This window comes from Andrographis paniculata, unplaced genomic scaffold, assembly GCF_009805555.1.
Source record: "Andrographis paniculata isolate CXL003 unplaced genomic scaffold, ASM980555v1 Contig35END, whole genome shotgun sequence".
NCBI classification, from domain to species: Eukaryota; Viridiplantae; Streptophyta; class Magnoliopsida; order Lamiales; family Acanthaceae; genus Andrographis; species Andrographis paniculata.
The window spans coordinates 2,552,163-2,571,522 of NW_026137568.1; the positions used below are offsets into that span (position 1 = coordinate 2,552,163).

The window sequence follows — 19,360 nt, forward strand, 5'->3', positions numbered from 1 at the left end:
TTTATCTAAACTGGAACAGTGTAGCACTTTCTTAAGTAATCATACAGTTCCGGAGAATGTGCACCGCACCGTAAGAACTGGACGCCACAGCCTTACCCTAAATCCTCTTACAATTTTTAAAGTAATAGTAGCAGGAATGAAGTTCCTGCAGGAGCTGCCACGTGTCCTATACATGCAAGCCACCGATGCTACCCGCCTGCCACGTGTCCTCTTGCAATACCCCTCCACCCCCCTCCCGCTTTATACAATTCTCCAGAGCCACGACACGAAATCATCACGCTTGGAACCTGTTATATCTATACTATTATATATATGTGCGTGTATTTTTATACAGTGACCACCATATTGAGATTCTCATCATCATCATCAGATCAGATCTAATCTAATCTAGTTGAGCGAGAAATTCCAACACTAGGCGGCGTCTGTTATTACTTTCTGGCATTGGAGGAAGAATCAAGTGTTTCGAGCTTAATCAATTAACGAAAATGGCGATGACAGGGACGAGGAATATGGCAGCTCCATTGCTGTTTCTGAACTTCATCATGTATTTCATATTGCTGGGCTTCGCTAGCTGGTGCCTCAATAGATTCATCAATGGCCAAACCGGTCATCCCAGTAAGCAACCACCTCTTAATTAATGATATATATGTATATATATATAATGATGAATTCATGAATCTATCTGGATCGATTGATTCATGTCAGGCATGGGAGGGAACGGCGCGACAGGGCCGTTCCTGACGTTCGCGATACTGGCGGCGGTGCTGGGAATAGTGTCGAAAATCGCCGGCGGGAATCACATCAGGGCGTGGCGGAACGACAGCCTCGCCGCCGCTTGCTCCTCCTCCATAGTCGCCTGGGCCGTCACCGCCCTAGCTTTCGGGTCCATATAATAATATATACATACAATTAATCTTCTAATTAATTAATTAATTATATATATATTAATGTTTTATTAATACTATTAATGAAGGCTGGCGTGCAAGGAGATAAACGTGGGTGGGTGGAGAGGGTGGAGGCTGAGGGTGGTGGAGGCGTTCGTGATAATCTTGGCCTTCACGCAGCTGATCTACGTGCTGCTGCTGCACGCCGGGATGTTCAGCAGCGCCTATGGGCCGGGTTATAGAGACACTCCGGCCGGCTACGGCCACGACCCGGCGGTGCCCAAAGGCGGCGCCACCACTGCCGGGGTCTGAAGATCAGATTAGATCATATATATATATATATATGTATGTGTGATTTGAGTTACATAGACATTCGTCATCTATGCGTTGCTGTGTTTCTGCTGTTGTATTTGCTGTTCTCTAACTTTTGTTGCTTCTTGTTAGGGTTTTAATAATTTTGTGTTAGTGTTCCACTTTGTTGGAAACATCATCAACTGTCGATGCTTCAAATATATATATATATATGTATGTATATTATAGGGTTTTAATAATTTTTTGTGTGTACAGTGGAAGGTGTCACGTTTTGGATTTTTTTAAATTTAAATTAAGGGTAATTTTTTGTTTTTTGTTTTTTTTTTAATAAGTAAGAAAATTTTAATTTGAATTGTGCACATTAAAATAATGAGAGGAAAAGTAATTTTTTTTCAAAAAATGCATGGATTTAAAGAGTAAGAAAATTGAGGTAAGCAAACCCTAAATTTTAATAATGGAGAATTGAGTTTTGATTTAATGTATATCAATATTATAAAAAATTAATTTTGTAATAAGATTTTTTTCGCTTTTAAATTTATTTTTTTTTATTTCTAATGATATTAGAGACGGAATTAGGAATTTTTATGTGAACTTGAACGGAATTTCGTTATAAATATATTATTATTATTTTTTAATCCGGTCATGCAAATTACGTCAGTAGATAAGAAAGTTTGTTTTGAAATTAATTTACTATTAACTGAGATGACATGATTATACTACCTATGCCATACAAGTTTCATTTCATTTGGAGAGAGGAGAGAGACCTTAAATGTAGAGAAGTGATCCGGCCATTCGATTTTTTAATTGTGTCGGTAGTAGATAAGATCGTTTGTTTCAAAATTCATTTTCTTTAATAATAAAAAAATTAAAATTGAAGGAGATGACAAGATTATAGATATTATCCCATTTCATTTGTAGGTAGACACGTCATCCCAACTGAAACACATGTCAACTCAATAAATTTTCTAACTATAGTCTGTTTTTTTTAATGACGTCTAAACTCGGGTCTCTATCCGAAAGTGTGCACTAAGTAAATCTCCGGTGAACAAATTTAAACTCTATACTTGGTTGGTTTCGGATGCTTTTGAATTGAAAAGGTTAAGAGGATGTTTTAAAGTTGGTTTTATAATTTATATATGCAAATCGATTGTTATTAATTTTAGGTTTTTTTTTTTTTTTTTTTTAAATGGAGGCGGGGGTGAAAAATTGATTTATTTGTTTGGGGGATTTTTTTTCAAAATCTACTATTTATCAAATTTTTTTTAAAAAATAATATCAAATCAAACACTTATTTTTTATTTTTTATATTATACTAAAAATAAATTTACATCAAAATATTATATTAACACCTATTCATATCACCGTCGTACAACTATTCAAATTCAAAATTTTTATTATTCAAATTTTTAATTCAAAATCCCATTCCCCAGCCGCACACACCCTTTATTTTTCTTAAAAAAAATTAGTATGTTGGCATTTTATTTATATATATATATAACTATTTATAACGAGAATTAAAACTATAATATATAATAATAATAAATACACTACAAAAACAATAATAAAAAGCTCAAATCGATTTAATCCAACGAAATTTTCTAACTAAACAGAAGTGTTAGGCTTTTCTCTATTCCCTCTTGTAATAGTTTAATCAACTTTATAACTTCTCTTCCTCTTAGGAGTTGTTTGGTTCAAGAATTTAACGGGATTCCATGGAATTTGAATTTTAAAATCCCATGAAATCCATTTTTGTTAAAAATAAAAGGATGAAATTTAAAATGATGGGACTTAAAAAAAAAAAAATCCAAAATCCAATGAATAATTTTTTTGTAATAGGGGTATCCTTGTTGCTTTTAAATCTCATTTTTTAGAATTTTAAATTTTACTTTTATATCATCTTATAAAAAGATAATATTATATATTATAAATATATTTATATAAAATAAAAATTAAATAATTTTTTAATTAATTATTATTTAAATTATATATTTAATTAAATTTATTTTATTTTTTATGATACAATTTTTTTAAAATAAATTAATAAATTCATTGTTTAAAATTATTATTTATTATAAATTTTATTTGAATTATAAAACTTTAGGGATGACAATTAGTCGGGTTCAGTCGGAACTGAGATTCGTCTCAAATATATAATATTAGATCCGAGACTCAAATTGGATCCGATTATACCGGATCCGACCGAAACTATAGCCGGTAAGACCGGGATCCGAAAAATCCAATTTTTTTTACAATTCTTAAATCCGAAACTATAATAAAATGCATGTATTTTATTAATAAAGATTTTATAATAAAATAATGAATAAGTTAAACTCAAAAATTATTTTAAATATAATTATATTGTTAGAAATTATTTTTTCATATGTATAGTTTATATATTATTAATATATTACTCCGAACATGACCTAGACCTAATACACAAGTAATTGAACTCAACTTCAAATAAATAGGTCGGATCCGGGTCGGATCTCGAGTTTACGCGAGTCTATTGTCATCTCTATAAAATTATTGATATATTTTCAATTTATATTAATAATAAATTAGAGGTTTAATTTATTAAAATAAATAAAATTCATACAAGGACAATTATGTCATTTAAAATATAAGAAAATCAAAATTTTCAACTCATATAAAAAACAAACAAGATTTGAGAAAATATAAATCCCACATAATTTTACCAACCAAATATAGGGTAGGATCCCAAATCCTAAATATAATAAATTTCATCACATATAAATCCTACTGTGAAATCTCAATCCCACCAAAAGAGTCCATGAACCAAACAACTCCTTATACATTTTTTGACCGGTTTCATCAAGCCTTCGCGATATTATGAATATTTGAATTTTCATATATAATAAATTGGTATGAGAAATATGAAATTAAAATTCTCTATTCCAATCATAAAAATACATACATATTTATAGTGATGTACAAATCGTCTAAATAAGGCAAGAATCTACGAATCTCTTAAATAAGACATCTACCATAAATATAATATATTACGTCTAAATATATTTTAACACCCTCCTCAAACTCAAGAAATGATTGAACAAACTTGAATTTGTCAGAAGTGACTGAAAAAAATATAGGCGATATCTTTTACGAACAAACTTGAAGTTTTCATTGACTAAAAGTGGTGTATCCGTCCACTGGATTAGAATCGGAATCAAAACTCAACACCGTTGGAGTTGGAAATAGGACTCGCTCGTTCATACCGGAACTAGAGTCGAAAATAGAACTCGCTCACTCTTAATAGAGTTAGATTCGAAAGCAAGACTCGCTCGCTCACAACAGAGCTAGAGTCAGAAACATGACTCACTCACTCTCAATAGAGTTAGAGTAAAAAATAGGACTCTCAACCAGGTTAGAATTGAAAATAGAACTCTGTCAATGGAGATCAAAGTACTAGAGATGGATACGACATGAAAATGACAGTGTGATCGTCGATAGAATTAAATACATCAATAAAATATAAAAATATATACGGGATATAACGGAAAATGATTTGCGAAAATGATTCAACAAATTTCTATTAATATTTTCGAATCTCCGACAATTAAATTTTAATTAATGGGTATTTTTAATTTTAATATTACAAATCATCTAATTAACAATAAATTATAATACAAAAGAGATAAATAATCTAATATTATATATTGAGTATATAACTATATAAATATATTAATAAATAATTACTACCAAGAATTTGTTTATATTTTTCGAAAACAACTTCGGAATCAATTTCGAGATTATCGAAAAAAATATATAATAAATATTAAATCAATTAATTCTTTTTCATCTCGGAACTTCCGAATCTATTTACAATAAGTTCGAAAGTTCCGAGACTTTTTATTAGTCTCAGAATTTTTGAAGCTATTTTGATTAGTTTGGAAAATTCCGAGACTTTATTACTCTCAGAAATTACGAACCGATTAGTCTCGGAGATTCTGGGACTTTTAGACTCGGAACTTCCGAACTTATTTCAATTAGTTTTGGAAATTCCGAGACTTTTAATAGTCTGAAAATTTCGAATCTATTTTGATTAGTCTCGGAACTTCCGAGATTTTTAGTCTTGAAACTTCCAAACCTATTCTAATTAGTTTCGGAATTTCTAAAACTATAATAGTCTCGAAAATTCTGAACCTTTATTAGTCTCGGGATTTCCAAATCTATTGCAATTAGTCTCAGAATTTTTGAACCTTTATTAGTCTTGAAAATTCCGAACATTTATTAATCTCGGAACTTCCGAACCTATTTTAATTAGTTGCGAAATTTTTTGAACCTATCAAAAAATTTAAATTCACCCGCCACTACAAATTAATTAATTTTGATTTTGATTGTAGTTAATAATTTTGATTTTAATTTTATTTAGATATATATTTAGAATTTATTTTATTGCATAAAAATATATGAATAATAATTGATTAAATTGGTACAAAATAAAAATAATTTTAATAAATAAATTTAATAAATAATTAAATTATAGGTAAAATTTATTTTTGATCTCTTTTATTCACTAAAGTGTCATTTTTATTTTAAATAATTTCAAAATATTAATTTTTTTTCTTTTTTAAAAAAATTAAAACTTAAAAACCCCCCAAAAAATAAAATATAATTTTTTCTCCCTAAACTATCATACCATAATTTTAAAAAATTTCAATATTTAAATTTTTTTCTTTAAAATAAAATTCAAAACTTAAAAGACCAAAAAAAAAAAATAATAATAATAATTCAAATACATAAATTTTTTTGCCTAAACTAAACTACCCTAATTTAAAACAATTAGTAAGTTTTTATTTTTTTTTTAAAAAAAAAATTAAACCCCGCCCCCCCTCCCCCCCCCACCAAAAAAAAAAAAATCAAAATTTCTCATCTAAACTACTTATCCTAATTTTTTTTAAATGTCAATTTTCAAAATTTTTCTTTAAAAATAAATCCAAAACTTAAAAAAACTACAAAAAAATAAATAAAAATTCAAATATAAAATTTTCCACTTAAACTTTGATTTCCTATTTTTTAAAAAATTCAAATATAAATTTAAAAAAAAAAATATTTATCAATAAATCGTAAAAACAATCTCTACAAATACCCACTTACTACACAATACTAATTTTCTCCTCATTAATTTCACCCATTCATTAATTTCTCCACATCTTTCTTCCACAAGATTCTCTCTTCTCCTTCAATTATGATTCGCCATCGTGATCACCCTTACCATTCCTGAAGCGTCCCGACATATCGATCAAATATCGGTCTATATGATTTTTTATATAATTTTTTTTAAAAAAATAATAAGCAATTAAAATACATCATATAATAAATATAATTAATTTTAGGGTAAACTATTTTTTAGTCCCGTAATTGGACCCCCTTATCATTTTAGTCCCGTAAGTGGAGCATGTCGCAAGCTAGTCTCATAAGTGAAAATTTTTTGTTGTTTTAGTCCTCCGGCGCCGGAGACGCCCGCGTGGCTCACCGGAGGTAACGTGTCCGCCAGGTCACGCTGACCTGGCGGACACGTGGATTTTTTTTCAAATTTTTTTATTTTTTTTAAATTAAATCAAATTAAAAAATTAAAAATATATAAATAAAATTAAAAATAAATTAAAAATAAATTAAAAATAAATTTTTAAAAAATTTAAAAAAATAAAAAATAAAATAAAAAATCCACGTGTCCGCCAGGTCAGCGACACCTGGCGCTGACATGGGGGACACGTCACCTCCGGCGAGCCACGCGGGCGTCTCCGGCGCCGGAGGACTAAAACAGTAAAAAAATTTCACTTATGGGACTAGTTTATGACAGGCTCCACTTACGGGACTAAAATGATAAAAGAGTCCAGTTACGGGACTAAAAAAACAGTTTACCCTTAATTTTAAAAATATATAATATTGAAGAAAATATATTATAATTTATAGTAAATTAAAATTTAAAATAAATGATATATCAACTCAATTAGCATATATACATATATGAATTTAAATGCTAAATTTTATAATTTGCATATTGTCATTATGCTAACAAATTTATTTTAATGAAAAAAATGATGTACCTTGTATCCGTTAATGTCAAGATTTCATCTTTATCATTTGTATTATATAAATAAAAATAATTAGAAATAAAAACTACCAAATAAAATGTTATAAGATGTTTAAACTATGTTTATATTGAACATTTATATTTACCATTTAATATCATGTGAAATGTTGTGGAGGTTCAAAATCATTTTCTTCTGTTGATTGATCATAGTATGAATATCTTTGTTTTGGATTCCTATTAGATAGATAAGAGAAGATGTTCGAACCATATGAATTTTCTCTAAATGAACCTCTTCCATATACATTAAAACCTCGATATTCTATACTATCATTGTTTCTGCTTGATGAACCATAATTATGTCTACAATCATTAATACTACCCGAACCAGATATAATTCATCCGTAATATGTTCCAACAAGTTGGTTGGATTCAAAGATAGAAAGATCGTCTGAATCCCAAACATGTTTGGGTATATTAGATAAACCGTATCTTGAGTAATATGGATGATGATATGCATTTAGTTGGTCCTACTCCTGTCTTCCCAATCTATTACTCGAATTGTGAAAAGAATCTCCATAGGCATAATCTATATTGAAATCTTGCATATGTTTGTAAAATCTAGAATATCTCATAGTATCTGAAAAATTTGAAGCATCGGCTTCACTTGAAAATTCTGTTAAACTATTTAGAAAATCTTTTTGATTTTCTATACTAGGACGACTATGATCAGTGTTTTGGGTAGCATAATAATTTACATTTCCTTGAGCCTATCCCATATCACTCGAGTATCGGCTATCCCTATAGCTCTCACTCCCACCACCACCACCATCACCACCACCATCATTATTGTTATTATTCTTATCTTCACCATTAGTTGATGAAGATGAAGACTTCAATATGATTTTTTTTTTTTTTTTGGTTGCCTGTATTTTTGTTTTATGATTTTTCTCTTTGGCTTTTTTTTTCATCAGCTATAAACTGAAATAAAAATATATCAGTCATGATCATTACACTGACTTTGACTTCTATCTCCACTTTCATCAATAGCCTCATCCAATTAGTTCAAATCACTATCATGAATGAGTGGAGATTTATTTTCTCTAACGCATTCATCTAAAATATGATTTTCATCAAAAATATGATTCAAATCAATTGGATCATAAAAATTGTCTATATCTGTCTTTTGCATAAAATTTTTCACATGGAGACGCATGTTGTAGTTGACATAGACTAGCTTATGCAATTTTTTAATACCTATTCCGAAGTTTATGAATCAAAGACCACGTACTCCAATTGTGATCACAACCAGATGATGTGCAAGTTTGACTCAAAATTTTTAATGCAATTTTCCTTAAATTAGGGGTTTCATCACGTACATATTTTATCAGTCAACTAGTAAAAATTAAAATTATAAATTATAATTAAAATTATAAATTATAAATAATGCAACATATTATAACAAGTATGTTAAAAAATATAATTGAATGATAAATTTCATAATACATACCTGGTAAAGATGTAGCTACAACTCTAATAGTAAGTGCACTTCCAAAGTCTCCAATTTTGTTAACAAATGTATTTATCTATAAATAATATAATGTAAAATTATTAGAAGTAAATGTATATATGTATAACAATGCACAAATACATATATATATATATTCGTATTCCTTGAATGTTCATAATGTTATTTGAAATATTATTTATAAGTTTCACACATTTTACTTAATTCATAGCATTTACTTGTATATTCAAATTTAGCTCGAGTTTTTTAATAACTTTTTTTATCATTTTCAAACCTCCGACAAATTAAATTTACAATTTTCCACAGTATTGAAAACCAGAATTTAAAAAATAAGCTGCAATATATATATAATTAGAAAATAAAATAAACAATTAGTACAATGTGAAAAAAAATAAAAAAATAATTACATGTTGCATGCAAATCTTAATGCAATTGGTTATACCATCTTTCATTGATAATATCTTAATATTATTGAAAATATTTCACTGCAATTTTAATTGTCATTTTTCCCCTATCCATTGCTTCGTAATTGATAGGCGGTGTAGGTTTTTTATTTTGATTAACTACTTTTAAAATATTTACCAAAGGTTCCATGACCCCACAAATTCGGCGTACTCATTCAGAATCATGTCAGATATATCTCCAGCTTTATGTCTTCTTCTTGACATATTATTGTACTCAACCCATTCTTTAGAAGTACACATTCTTTTCAAATCAATTGCATATCTCAGAAGACTTTCCACTGCAACAAACTTAGTTGCAAATCTTGTTATGCCTGGTCACAACAGATCTCGGCCATTCGTATATGTTTTCATCAAATTGTCCACTTTGTCACTGTTATATATATAAAATTATGTAATTTTTCTGGCTTCTTTTATCATATCCTTTCATTGATAATATATCTCCAATTTCTTTTAACATCAAATCAATGCAATGCGCAGTGCATGGAGATTGATTCATTTTCCTCATTAGTTTTTTCTCAGCAGCCTTCATACTAGCTTTACTATCGGTTACAATTTGTACAATATTATCAACCCCTATTGATTCCAAAACCTTATCCATTAGGGTGTAGACAAAATCTGCAGTCTTTGTCTTATTTGTACCATCGAACGAACTGTGATATATCATATCTCTGTCACAGTACATCATAAAATTTATGATTGGATGTTTTGTACTAGTACTACGACAATCAGACATAATTGTACATCCATATGTTTTCCATTTCTGCTTTAAAGAATCAACATATTGTACAACTTTTTGCATCTCTTCGTTCAAATATTCACCCCCAATTGGCTTACCAGTGGGTCCTTTAACTCCAGGTCCAACGGATGCAATCGTGTCAATCTTTGTTTGGTAGTAAAGACCACTATCGGCAGCATAAAATGATATTGCATTAATGAAAAAATTTCGAAATTGCTCTACCCACATTTTTGCATTATTTTTTTGAAAATATATTTTTCAAAGACTTATTATTCAAATGAAACATGTATTGATCAAGCTTTTTTTATATACAAACCTTATGTCTTTTTCGTAGAGCTTTCGATTTTTATTTATTTTTTTTTACCTCTTTTTGTATTCGATCTTCTTCCTCCTAGAAACATAAAAAATATGATCATATGTCGTTGTTATCTCGACAGAAATATACTAATATTTAAATATATTTTATAAAAAATTCAATAAATATACCGGCTTTTAAAATTCAAACTTTGTAGTTTTTCGAATACAGAATGTCTACGTTGCTGCTCCATAAATTCCATATTTCTGCTTTCAGCCATTGCTTTTTTAATTATTTTCTTTTAAGAGCATTAATCTCATATTCATTTATTTCAAAAATTTAAATTTCTTCCTCGTCAGAATCATTTTCCAAACTAATGGAATTGTGCAATGCATCTAATTTTGTTTATGTGCTGCTTGCATACTTTTTCTTTGGATCAAATATTTTTTTAATAACTCTCTTACTTCTTTTGGAGTTCTCGTACATACTTCAACTTGATCTGTAACATGTGCTATATGTTGTTTCATTCTAGTAATTCCATCGTGAACAATTTTTCCACAATAATTACATTTTGTTTGTTTTCTATAGTTGCTAATAGGAGTAGCATGATCCGCACCAATATCTTTGTTTGGTGTCATTTTACTCAAAACTCTGCATTTGAATAATACAATTGTTAAAACATTAATTAATTAATTAATTAGACAAATTATACATATTATTAATAGATCAAACTTATACAAAACTTAACTAGATAACTTATATGTTTATATGAAAATTCTTAAATTATGTGACTCAACATATATTAATTATTTTAGAATATAAACCCTAAGCCTAAACCAATTATGTTTAAATTTATAATTTTAAATTCTAAAATTAATATCCGAAAAATTATAAGTTAATATCTAAAATTTATATCTTAATATTTTCATTTATTAAATTTAGACTTAAAAAATATATATATATCAAAATTATATATATTATAAAAAAACAAAGTTTGATTCAATTTTGATGCATTAGTAAATTCACAATTACTATAAAATTTTGTTATAAAAAAATAATTTTTTAAAATAAATTTACAATTAGCACAAATCTTGTCTAAAAAAAATCTTAAACTTAAATAATAAAGTTATAAGTTATTCTAAAATATTAATTTTAATAAAACTCAATTTATATAGATTATATAAAAATTAAATAATAATTCAAAATAATTAAACTTATTAATTAAATAAATAAATTAATCAAAATAATTCAAAATTAATTTCAATCTAAAAATGAAATAAAAACATTAATTTTATACTATATTTATAAAATTTAAATTAATTGAGATAATAATATAATTAATTAACCAACACGGACTTTTTTCCTCCCCAAATCTATAACACGAAGGCCCACTGTTCTTGCTCAACCACAAGCCGCGGTGGACAAGAGTGTCGTCCAACACGACACTGACAATCTTTATTCAATACAGGTGAAATTTCTTCCCCAATTCTTTTCCGACACCGACGATTCCCAAAATTTACATTTCCAACACAAAGATATCCAAAACCCATTTTGTTCTCCAACTGCGATTCTTCTCCAACCAGCGATGACTAGAGAGTAGAAAATAGGTACGGACAAAGATGAGAATGATTTTTAGATAAGATTTTTATAGATTGAGAAATTTCTCGAAAATATCGGATATTTTCATTGAACTGAAACTGTCCTGTTCTGGATCGGCCAAGTCGGACCGGACTCGGCCGATCTGGCAAACCATGCCTCCACCTACTACTTGTCCGCGGAAGCGGCGAAGGCTTCTTCTCCTGCGTGGCGGCGTCAGCTGCGGCACGAAAGCGGCTTCAGGCAGGACTTCTCTCTTTTTCTTCTTCTCCGGCAGGCGGGGGCAGGCGGTAGCACCGGTGGCTTCATCTCCGGCGCCGCGGTGTCAGCGGCGGCACCGGCAGCTCTTTATCCGGCCCGGCGACTTTTTCTTTCTTTTGCTCCGGCAGGACGGCGGCAGTGGGGGATGTGGCGGCACCAGCGACTTCTTCCCCGGGTGGCGGCGTCAGCGGCGCAGGCGGCTAGGCAGGCACAAACAGGATCTTCTTTTTACTCTTTTCTTCTCCAGCAGGCGGCGGCGAAGCGTCGGGTAGCTAGGGAGTGAAATAATATACTTCTACGTCCGCCTCTAAAGATCACATTTATATTTTGCGTCATTGTACTAATATTAAAAATATCTTTATATTTGTATAATTTTTCACAAATATCATTTTATAAGTATTATAAAACACTAATGGAGTATTTTTGCATTTTTTTCTTACTTTCTACTACATTTTGATATGATAATTAATATTCAAATACCAATACGCAAAAAATAAATAAAGCCCATAGAGCCGGACGGTAGTAATATATTTTTTTAAAAAAAAAAATTTAAATTTGCTTTCGAATTTCTGAAGCTAGTGGAATAGCATATTTTTTTAAAAAAAATATTAAAATTTGTTTCGAAATTTTCGAAGCTAATTTGCATAGTCTCAAAATTTCCGAAGCTATTTTAATAGTCTCGAAAATTTTGAAGCTATCTTGTCCTTACTTCAGAAATTCCAAGACTATCCAAATTAGTCTCGGAAATTCCAAGATATTCTAAATAGCTTCGGAATTTCCGAGACTTTGCAAAATAGCCACGAAAAATCATTTTCGGGTACCAATCCGAGACTAATTTAAAATTTTTTCGAATCGATTACGGATCGAAAATATAAATATCAGATCGAAACCATATATAAAAGGGATCTAAGTCCGAATACGGACCCCGAATCCGGATCAAATCCGATTTAAAATATGGATCAAATTGACAGGCCTAGTTATAAGTCTTCCTTGCATGACCATACATGAATATTGGTATAGCTAATTTTGTTTTGGACTATTATTTCAAAGGAATCCAACTCTGTCCCCACATAGAAAATTTAAAAATACAAAATTTTAAATTCATCTTAAAATTTAAAATTCAATACAAACTCAAACTTCAATCCAATTATTTCTTCCATAGCCAATAAACCAAAAATAATTAATCTGATCCTTTTTTTTTTCTTCTATTTTTAGATTCTATTATTATATAGATTTAATCCAGATCAATTAGATAACTTTTTGTTTATATTTAATTGTGCAAATGATAAGCCTATCCATTGACGAAGATCCTATATGAATTTTTTAATGTCAATTTCTTTGTCTAATTCAATTAATCTACCCTATAATTATGAGCCCCCACCGTCCATTCATTTTTTATTTTTTATTTTTTCAATATGTTCTTGACATGCATGTCACTAAAAGAAAAGGTTAACAAATAAATAAATATAATTATATTTGCTTGTATATTTGTTTTTTAATGCTTTTTTATATATATATATATATAAAAACAGAACTTAAATATAATAATTTTAAATAAAAGAAGTATTGAATAATAATGTACTTTTAAAATAAATTAAATATTAAAAAACATATATAAATAAAAATAAACAAATTTACAATTAATATATAAATAGATACTTCAACGTAGTTGATGAGTTTGTGGTGTTTTGGTTTAGTTTTCTGTTCAAGTAACAGGTTAAATGAAATAACTATCAAATAAAATAATGTATTTTATGAAGAATCGTTAGCTGTCTAGTAAAATAATTGGAACAAATTTTTATCAAGTAAATAAAAGAAAGGGGAAACTGTTATTTTAGACCCGTAATTGGACTCCTTATAATTTTAATCTTGTAAGTGGAGCATGTCGTAAACTAGTCCCATAAGTGAAATGTTTTCGTTGTTTTAGTCTTTCGGCGCCGGAGACGCCCGCTTGGCTCGTCGGAGGTGACGTGTCCACCGGGTATCCGGCCAGGTCAGTGACACCTGGCGGACATGTTGATTTATTTTTCATTTATTTTTAATTTTTTAATTTTTTTTTTAATTTGACCAAATAAAAAAATAAAAAAAAAGTGCAAATAAAATTAAAAATAAGTTTTTAAAAAAAATTTAAAAAATGAAATAAAAAATAAAAAATCCACGTGTCCACCAGATGTCGCTAACCTGGCGGGACATCTGGCGGACACGTCACATCCGGCGAGCCACGCGGACGTCTCCAGCGCTGGAGGACTAAAACAAAAAATTTATGGGACTAGTTTGCGACAGGCTCCACCTACGGGACTTAAATGATAAGGGGGTCATTTACGGGACTAAATAAATAGTTTATCCTAAAAGAAATTTTTATGTCACATTAAGGCAAAAAAGGAAAATACTCTGTATCACATTAAGGCAAAAAAGGAAAATACTCTGTGTCCTAAGATATATAATATATATGTATATAGATTGGGTTTGAATTTTGATATAATATTTTTTAAACAAAAAAAAAAAACGTATTTTTATTAACAATTATTATGGTTAATAGTAAATATGTATATATATATATATATAAAGAACACAATATATATTTATAGGATTGATTTGATTAATTTGCAAATTATCAAAATAAAGGGTATGATTATCTTTTAGTAGCTTTGTACCAATAAAAATTCTCTTATACTAAGCAAATTAAATTGTATTCTTACAATTTTATATATTAGGGGGAGAGATTAAAAATCCAACAAAACTGAAATCAAATAAAATAAAGCAATGAGAAATAAAAATTAGATTTTAAATGAAATTAAATATTTAATCCAATAAATGAATAAGAAATTGGATTAAAAATTCGATCATTGATTTAAAATAATCTCGATCAATTAATAAATTGGTTATAGGTTTAAATGCACACAATCATAAACCCAATATCTCCTTACCTTGTTGGTAAAAATAGTATGACAGCATCCATTGTCAAAAAAAATGAAAAAATAAACTAAGTACAGTCATAGAAGATATTGCATAGTAAACAATATCAAAATCAAATCCACAACGACTATATAAATTATTTATTTTATCATCACAATTATATATTGATGGGAGAAATTTAAAATTCAACTAAAACAAAAAAAATCAATTAAAATAAAGCAATAAGAAATTAAAATTAAATTTCAAAATAAGATTATATATCTAGCGCAATAAATGAATTCGAAAACGAATAAAGAATTCAAACATTGATTTAAAATAATTTAGTTGATCAATAATAAATTTGTTACATACTTTTGATACAATCATAACGCCCATTTTTTTTCTTACCTTGTTGGTGATAATGGTACCACCGATTAATTACATCCCTAATCGAAGAAATAAATTAGGTAGGACCATATAATAATTTCTCCAATTGAATTCATCACGAGAACATACAATTCCAATACTCAATCGATTACAAAAAAAATTATATATCTAATCATACAATTTCTAAATTAAGCTCGCCAACCTATTTACTACTTCTTTAAACAAATACAAAAATATGAATGCAAATATTCAATTTTAGATCAAACAATCGTAGATATGAATCGTCAAAATTACATGAATATCAATCAACCAAAATGATTCAATTCATAGCAAAACACATCTCACAAATCTATAATACAATGTCGAACTAGAACTAGCAAATTAGCTAACCATAATTAAAATGAAAATGTGATATATTTTCTGGCGGAACGATGATGATGATTTTTTGGTGGCTCATTCTCTCCATTGTCTTTGTAATCCTCTCAAGTCAAATTATGGATTGTGATGCTCCCTCAAATCTTATCTCAATATTACTACAAGAAAATATCAATTTTGTAACGAGGTTTTTTCATTCCTAAATTCACTGTTTTCGTTACTAATGATATTAGAAACATAATTAGAAATAGAATTAAGTTAGCTACGTGAATTTTAGGAACATAATTCCGTTATATATATATATATATATATTTTTTGTATTGAATTTTTTAATTTTTCCTTCAAGATTTAAATTCTTAGCCTCAATGTTTGATTGTTTGCTTCCAAAATATGGAGTCTCAATCTACATGCATCACCAATTAATTTACAATAAATTCTATAACATTTATCCAAATTATCTTTAATAGCTTTTCTTGACACAATAGATCAATCTCTAAAAGTTATTATTAATTTATAAAAATTTCCATCAAGTTTATCCATAGTTTCTTCTGCCTTCGACTCCAAGAATTAACATGGGCATGCATAGCTCCTCAAATCACTCCATTCATAGCGTCAATCAAAATGGAAAGATAAATTAGTAGATTTTCATCAAAATCATAAATTATAATTATAATTAATCTACAAACATATAATCATATGTGATTCTTTAATATTTCAAGTACAAGTCAATACTATTTAGCTGGTATATTTTCAAAAAAAAAAAAAACTATATATTAACACAAAATATCACATTAAAAAATTATTTATATTAAAATTAAAATTAAAACTCCTAACTCAAATCAAAATCAAATAAATCCAAACGAAGAATAAATCGAATAATAAATCAAATTAATATATTATATGCGATAAAATATATTTGGAGATATTTTTATATTAAAATTAAAATATAAATTATAGTACACTAAAAAATTGATTCTAAAGTACATTTTTCAACTGGGGAAGACAATAGAAGAACAATAGTGTTGAAGGTGTATTAATGACTTCGATGCATTCTCGCAAACACGTCAAGAAAATCAATCTGATCTGTGACTGCATTTGGTTAGAAAAATAAAATTTGATTTCTATAGAGTTCTAAGTTGAGCTTTTCCATCCTCTTCATTGTCAAAATAATGCAAAAGTTCTATAATGTTTAAGCCTCATTCGAGTTAGAGAAATGGAAGCTCAACCGAAGAAAAAAGCAACTCCCAAGGCAACTTATTCTCGACTGAACAGACAGTCTGTCGGTGTTATTACTGTGATGTGGGCGGCGATTACGGTGCTGAACTTTAAAATTCAACATCATGCTAACAGCATACCACAACACACGGTGTACTGTTAGATAGCACCCCGTATTACTACAAGCAGCACACCGTATACATTCATATAATACAATACAACACATAAACTAACAACACATGCTATAGTTTTATACAACACAAACAATAGTTCATTTCAGCGCACCATATACTGTTATACAACACCCTTGTTGTAATTATGAACCAACAACACAAATACAACACATGAACTAACAACACATGTTATAGTCTTGCATAGCACAAATAATAGTTGATTTCAGCACATCACATACTATTATACAATACACTTATAATTATAAACCAACAACACGTGTCTTTATTATGTACAACATGGTGCTGATTTTTTTCAATTCAGCACCTAACCGTTACCTATGATGTGATAACAAATTTATGTGCAATGCATTGCAAGAAAAGTTGTAGAAAAGACTAACTATATATCTTGAGGTTTATTAATATTTTTATCCTTATAAACCAATTGATAGATTTTGTAATGGATATCTCATAAATTGGAATTCTCAAATTGTATGTTTGATGCTGAATTGTATATTTTACAAATAGCTTTTTAATTATAATGAAAAATAATTATTTGTAGCGGTTTTATAATCGTTAAAACTGAGCATTATTTTGGACTATAATCATATCTTATACTCATGGAATAACCCTATGTTTTATAGTCTAGTTCGGCAAATTCACTGTGGTTTCATTAGGTTGAAATAAATTCGATTTAATATTTTATGAAAAGATAAAATAAATTTTTATTAAAATAACATAAAATTTGAATAAATAAATCAAAACAAAATCCCTAAAAACATACTCATAATAATTGCATTCCAATGTATTGCTTAATAGATATTTCTTAAAAATGACAGTCATGTATGCCTACCGAAATTAATTAATTAATTAAATAATTCACGAGACAGATAACACCATTCAAGATTAATAATTAATAAATATTATGTATATCCTCTACAGGCAAATAAATTAATTAATCGACCAGTCGAAAAACTTTGACCAAAAAGAAACACCAATATGTGATTACAGTTAGTGATTAGATGTAATTACACAATTCCAATTAAATAATAATAATAATAATAATAATAATAATAATAATAGCAACTACATTATATTTAAACGAGTTCTATCTTTTTAAGAGTTTGTGTTGTTGTCTATGTATGACTATGTTTGAGTTTGTGTTGTTGTTTTTTTTTTTTTTTTAATCTTTTTTAAAAAAAGAGAGAGTTTCATGTTTCTTGTGTGACATTAATTTATTTGTTTGGTAAATCTGTTTTTATGCATATATATTAATTTTTTCGAAGTATCTTTTTATGTTATATTTTTTAGAAAATATGCATGTGGATAGAAAATATTATTTGATTTTTTGTTGCTTTGTATGAGTAAGTTTTACAAAATTAAATTTTTTTTTATTCTTAATTTAAATAAATGGCACTGAAGGAGAAAATAAAGTTAAGAGAGACCAAACAGATGCAAATATAAATTCTTCGACATCTATTCCTCAGTTTGAGCTCGATGATAATGTTTTAAATTTCAGTAAATTAGAATATGTAGAACAATATAAATAAATTAAATGAATCCTTTTTAAAGTGTAAGCATATCGATAGGGGAGTTTTTTTCAATTTGTTCTTCGGATGGATGAAGGGTGAGGTGGAAATGGCACTTTCAATGGGGCGTGGGTTCATTTTTTACGGATCGTAGAGTTAAGTTACAAAAATCTAGCATTGGAGTTTATGTCTATCCCACGATTAAAAAAACTATCAGTATGAAATAATGTAGACTTTGACATTTAGATTATGGGAAAGAATATTTTTTGATATCACATACCGATTTTTAAGGTAATGGGTTTATACGATCAAAAACTTTTGGATTCGTGCGACTTCGGGGACATGTCTGTTGTTATTTCTACTTCTTTTGCACTATACTTGTAATACCCCCGATGTTTGGCCAGTGCTAGGCCAACTCCTATGAATGAGCCGGTGTCCGGCCATCCGAGGTTGGATATAGGTTAAATGGATATGATAGACTACTTATGTCAACAATGTGCACATTTTTTTCGAAAGCCCTACAGAAAGAAATCTAGAGTTAAACGTGCTTGCTCTAGAGTAATTTAAGTATGAATGACTCAGTGGGAAGTCTCTCAAGGTGCACGTAAGTGTGGACAAAAGCGCGCTGGAAGGACTCGTGTTGACCTGTGGGGCCAGT

At 28.7% G+C, this 19,360-nt stretch overlaps 1 protein-coding gene across 1 annotated transcript; it reads left to right on the plus strand.

Moving 5' to 3' along the window:
* The first annotated feature begins 298 nt into the window (after nucleotides 1-298).
* LOC127248988 (membrane protein PM19L) lies at nucleotides 299-1,378 on the plus strand. Its single transcript, XM_051271570.1, has 3 exons — nucleotides 299-615; nucleotides 706-883; nucleotides 974-1,378. Exons 1-3 carry the CDS (start codon nucleotides 486-488, stop codon nucleotides 1,194-1,196), a joined length of 531 nt encoding a protein of 176 aa, XP_051127527.1. The 5' UTR covers nucleotides 299-485; the 3' UTR covers nucleotides 1,197-1,378.
* Nucleotides 1,379-19,360: the final 17,982 nt, after the last annotated feature.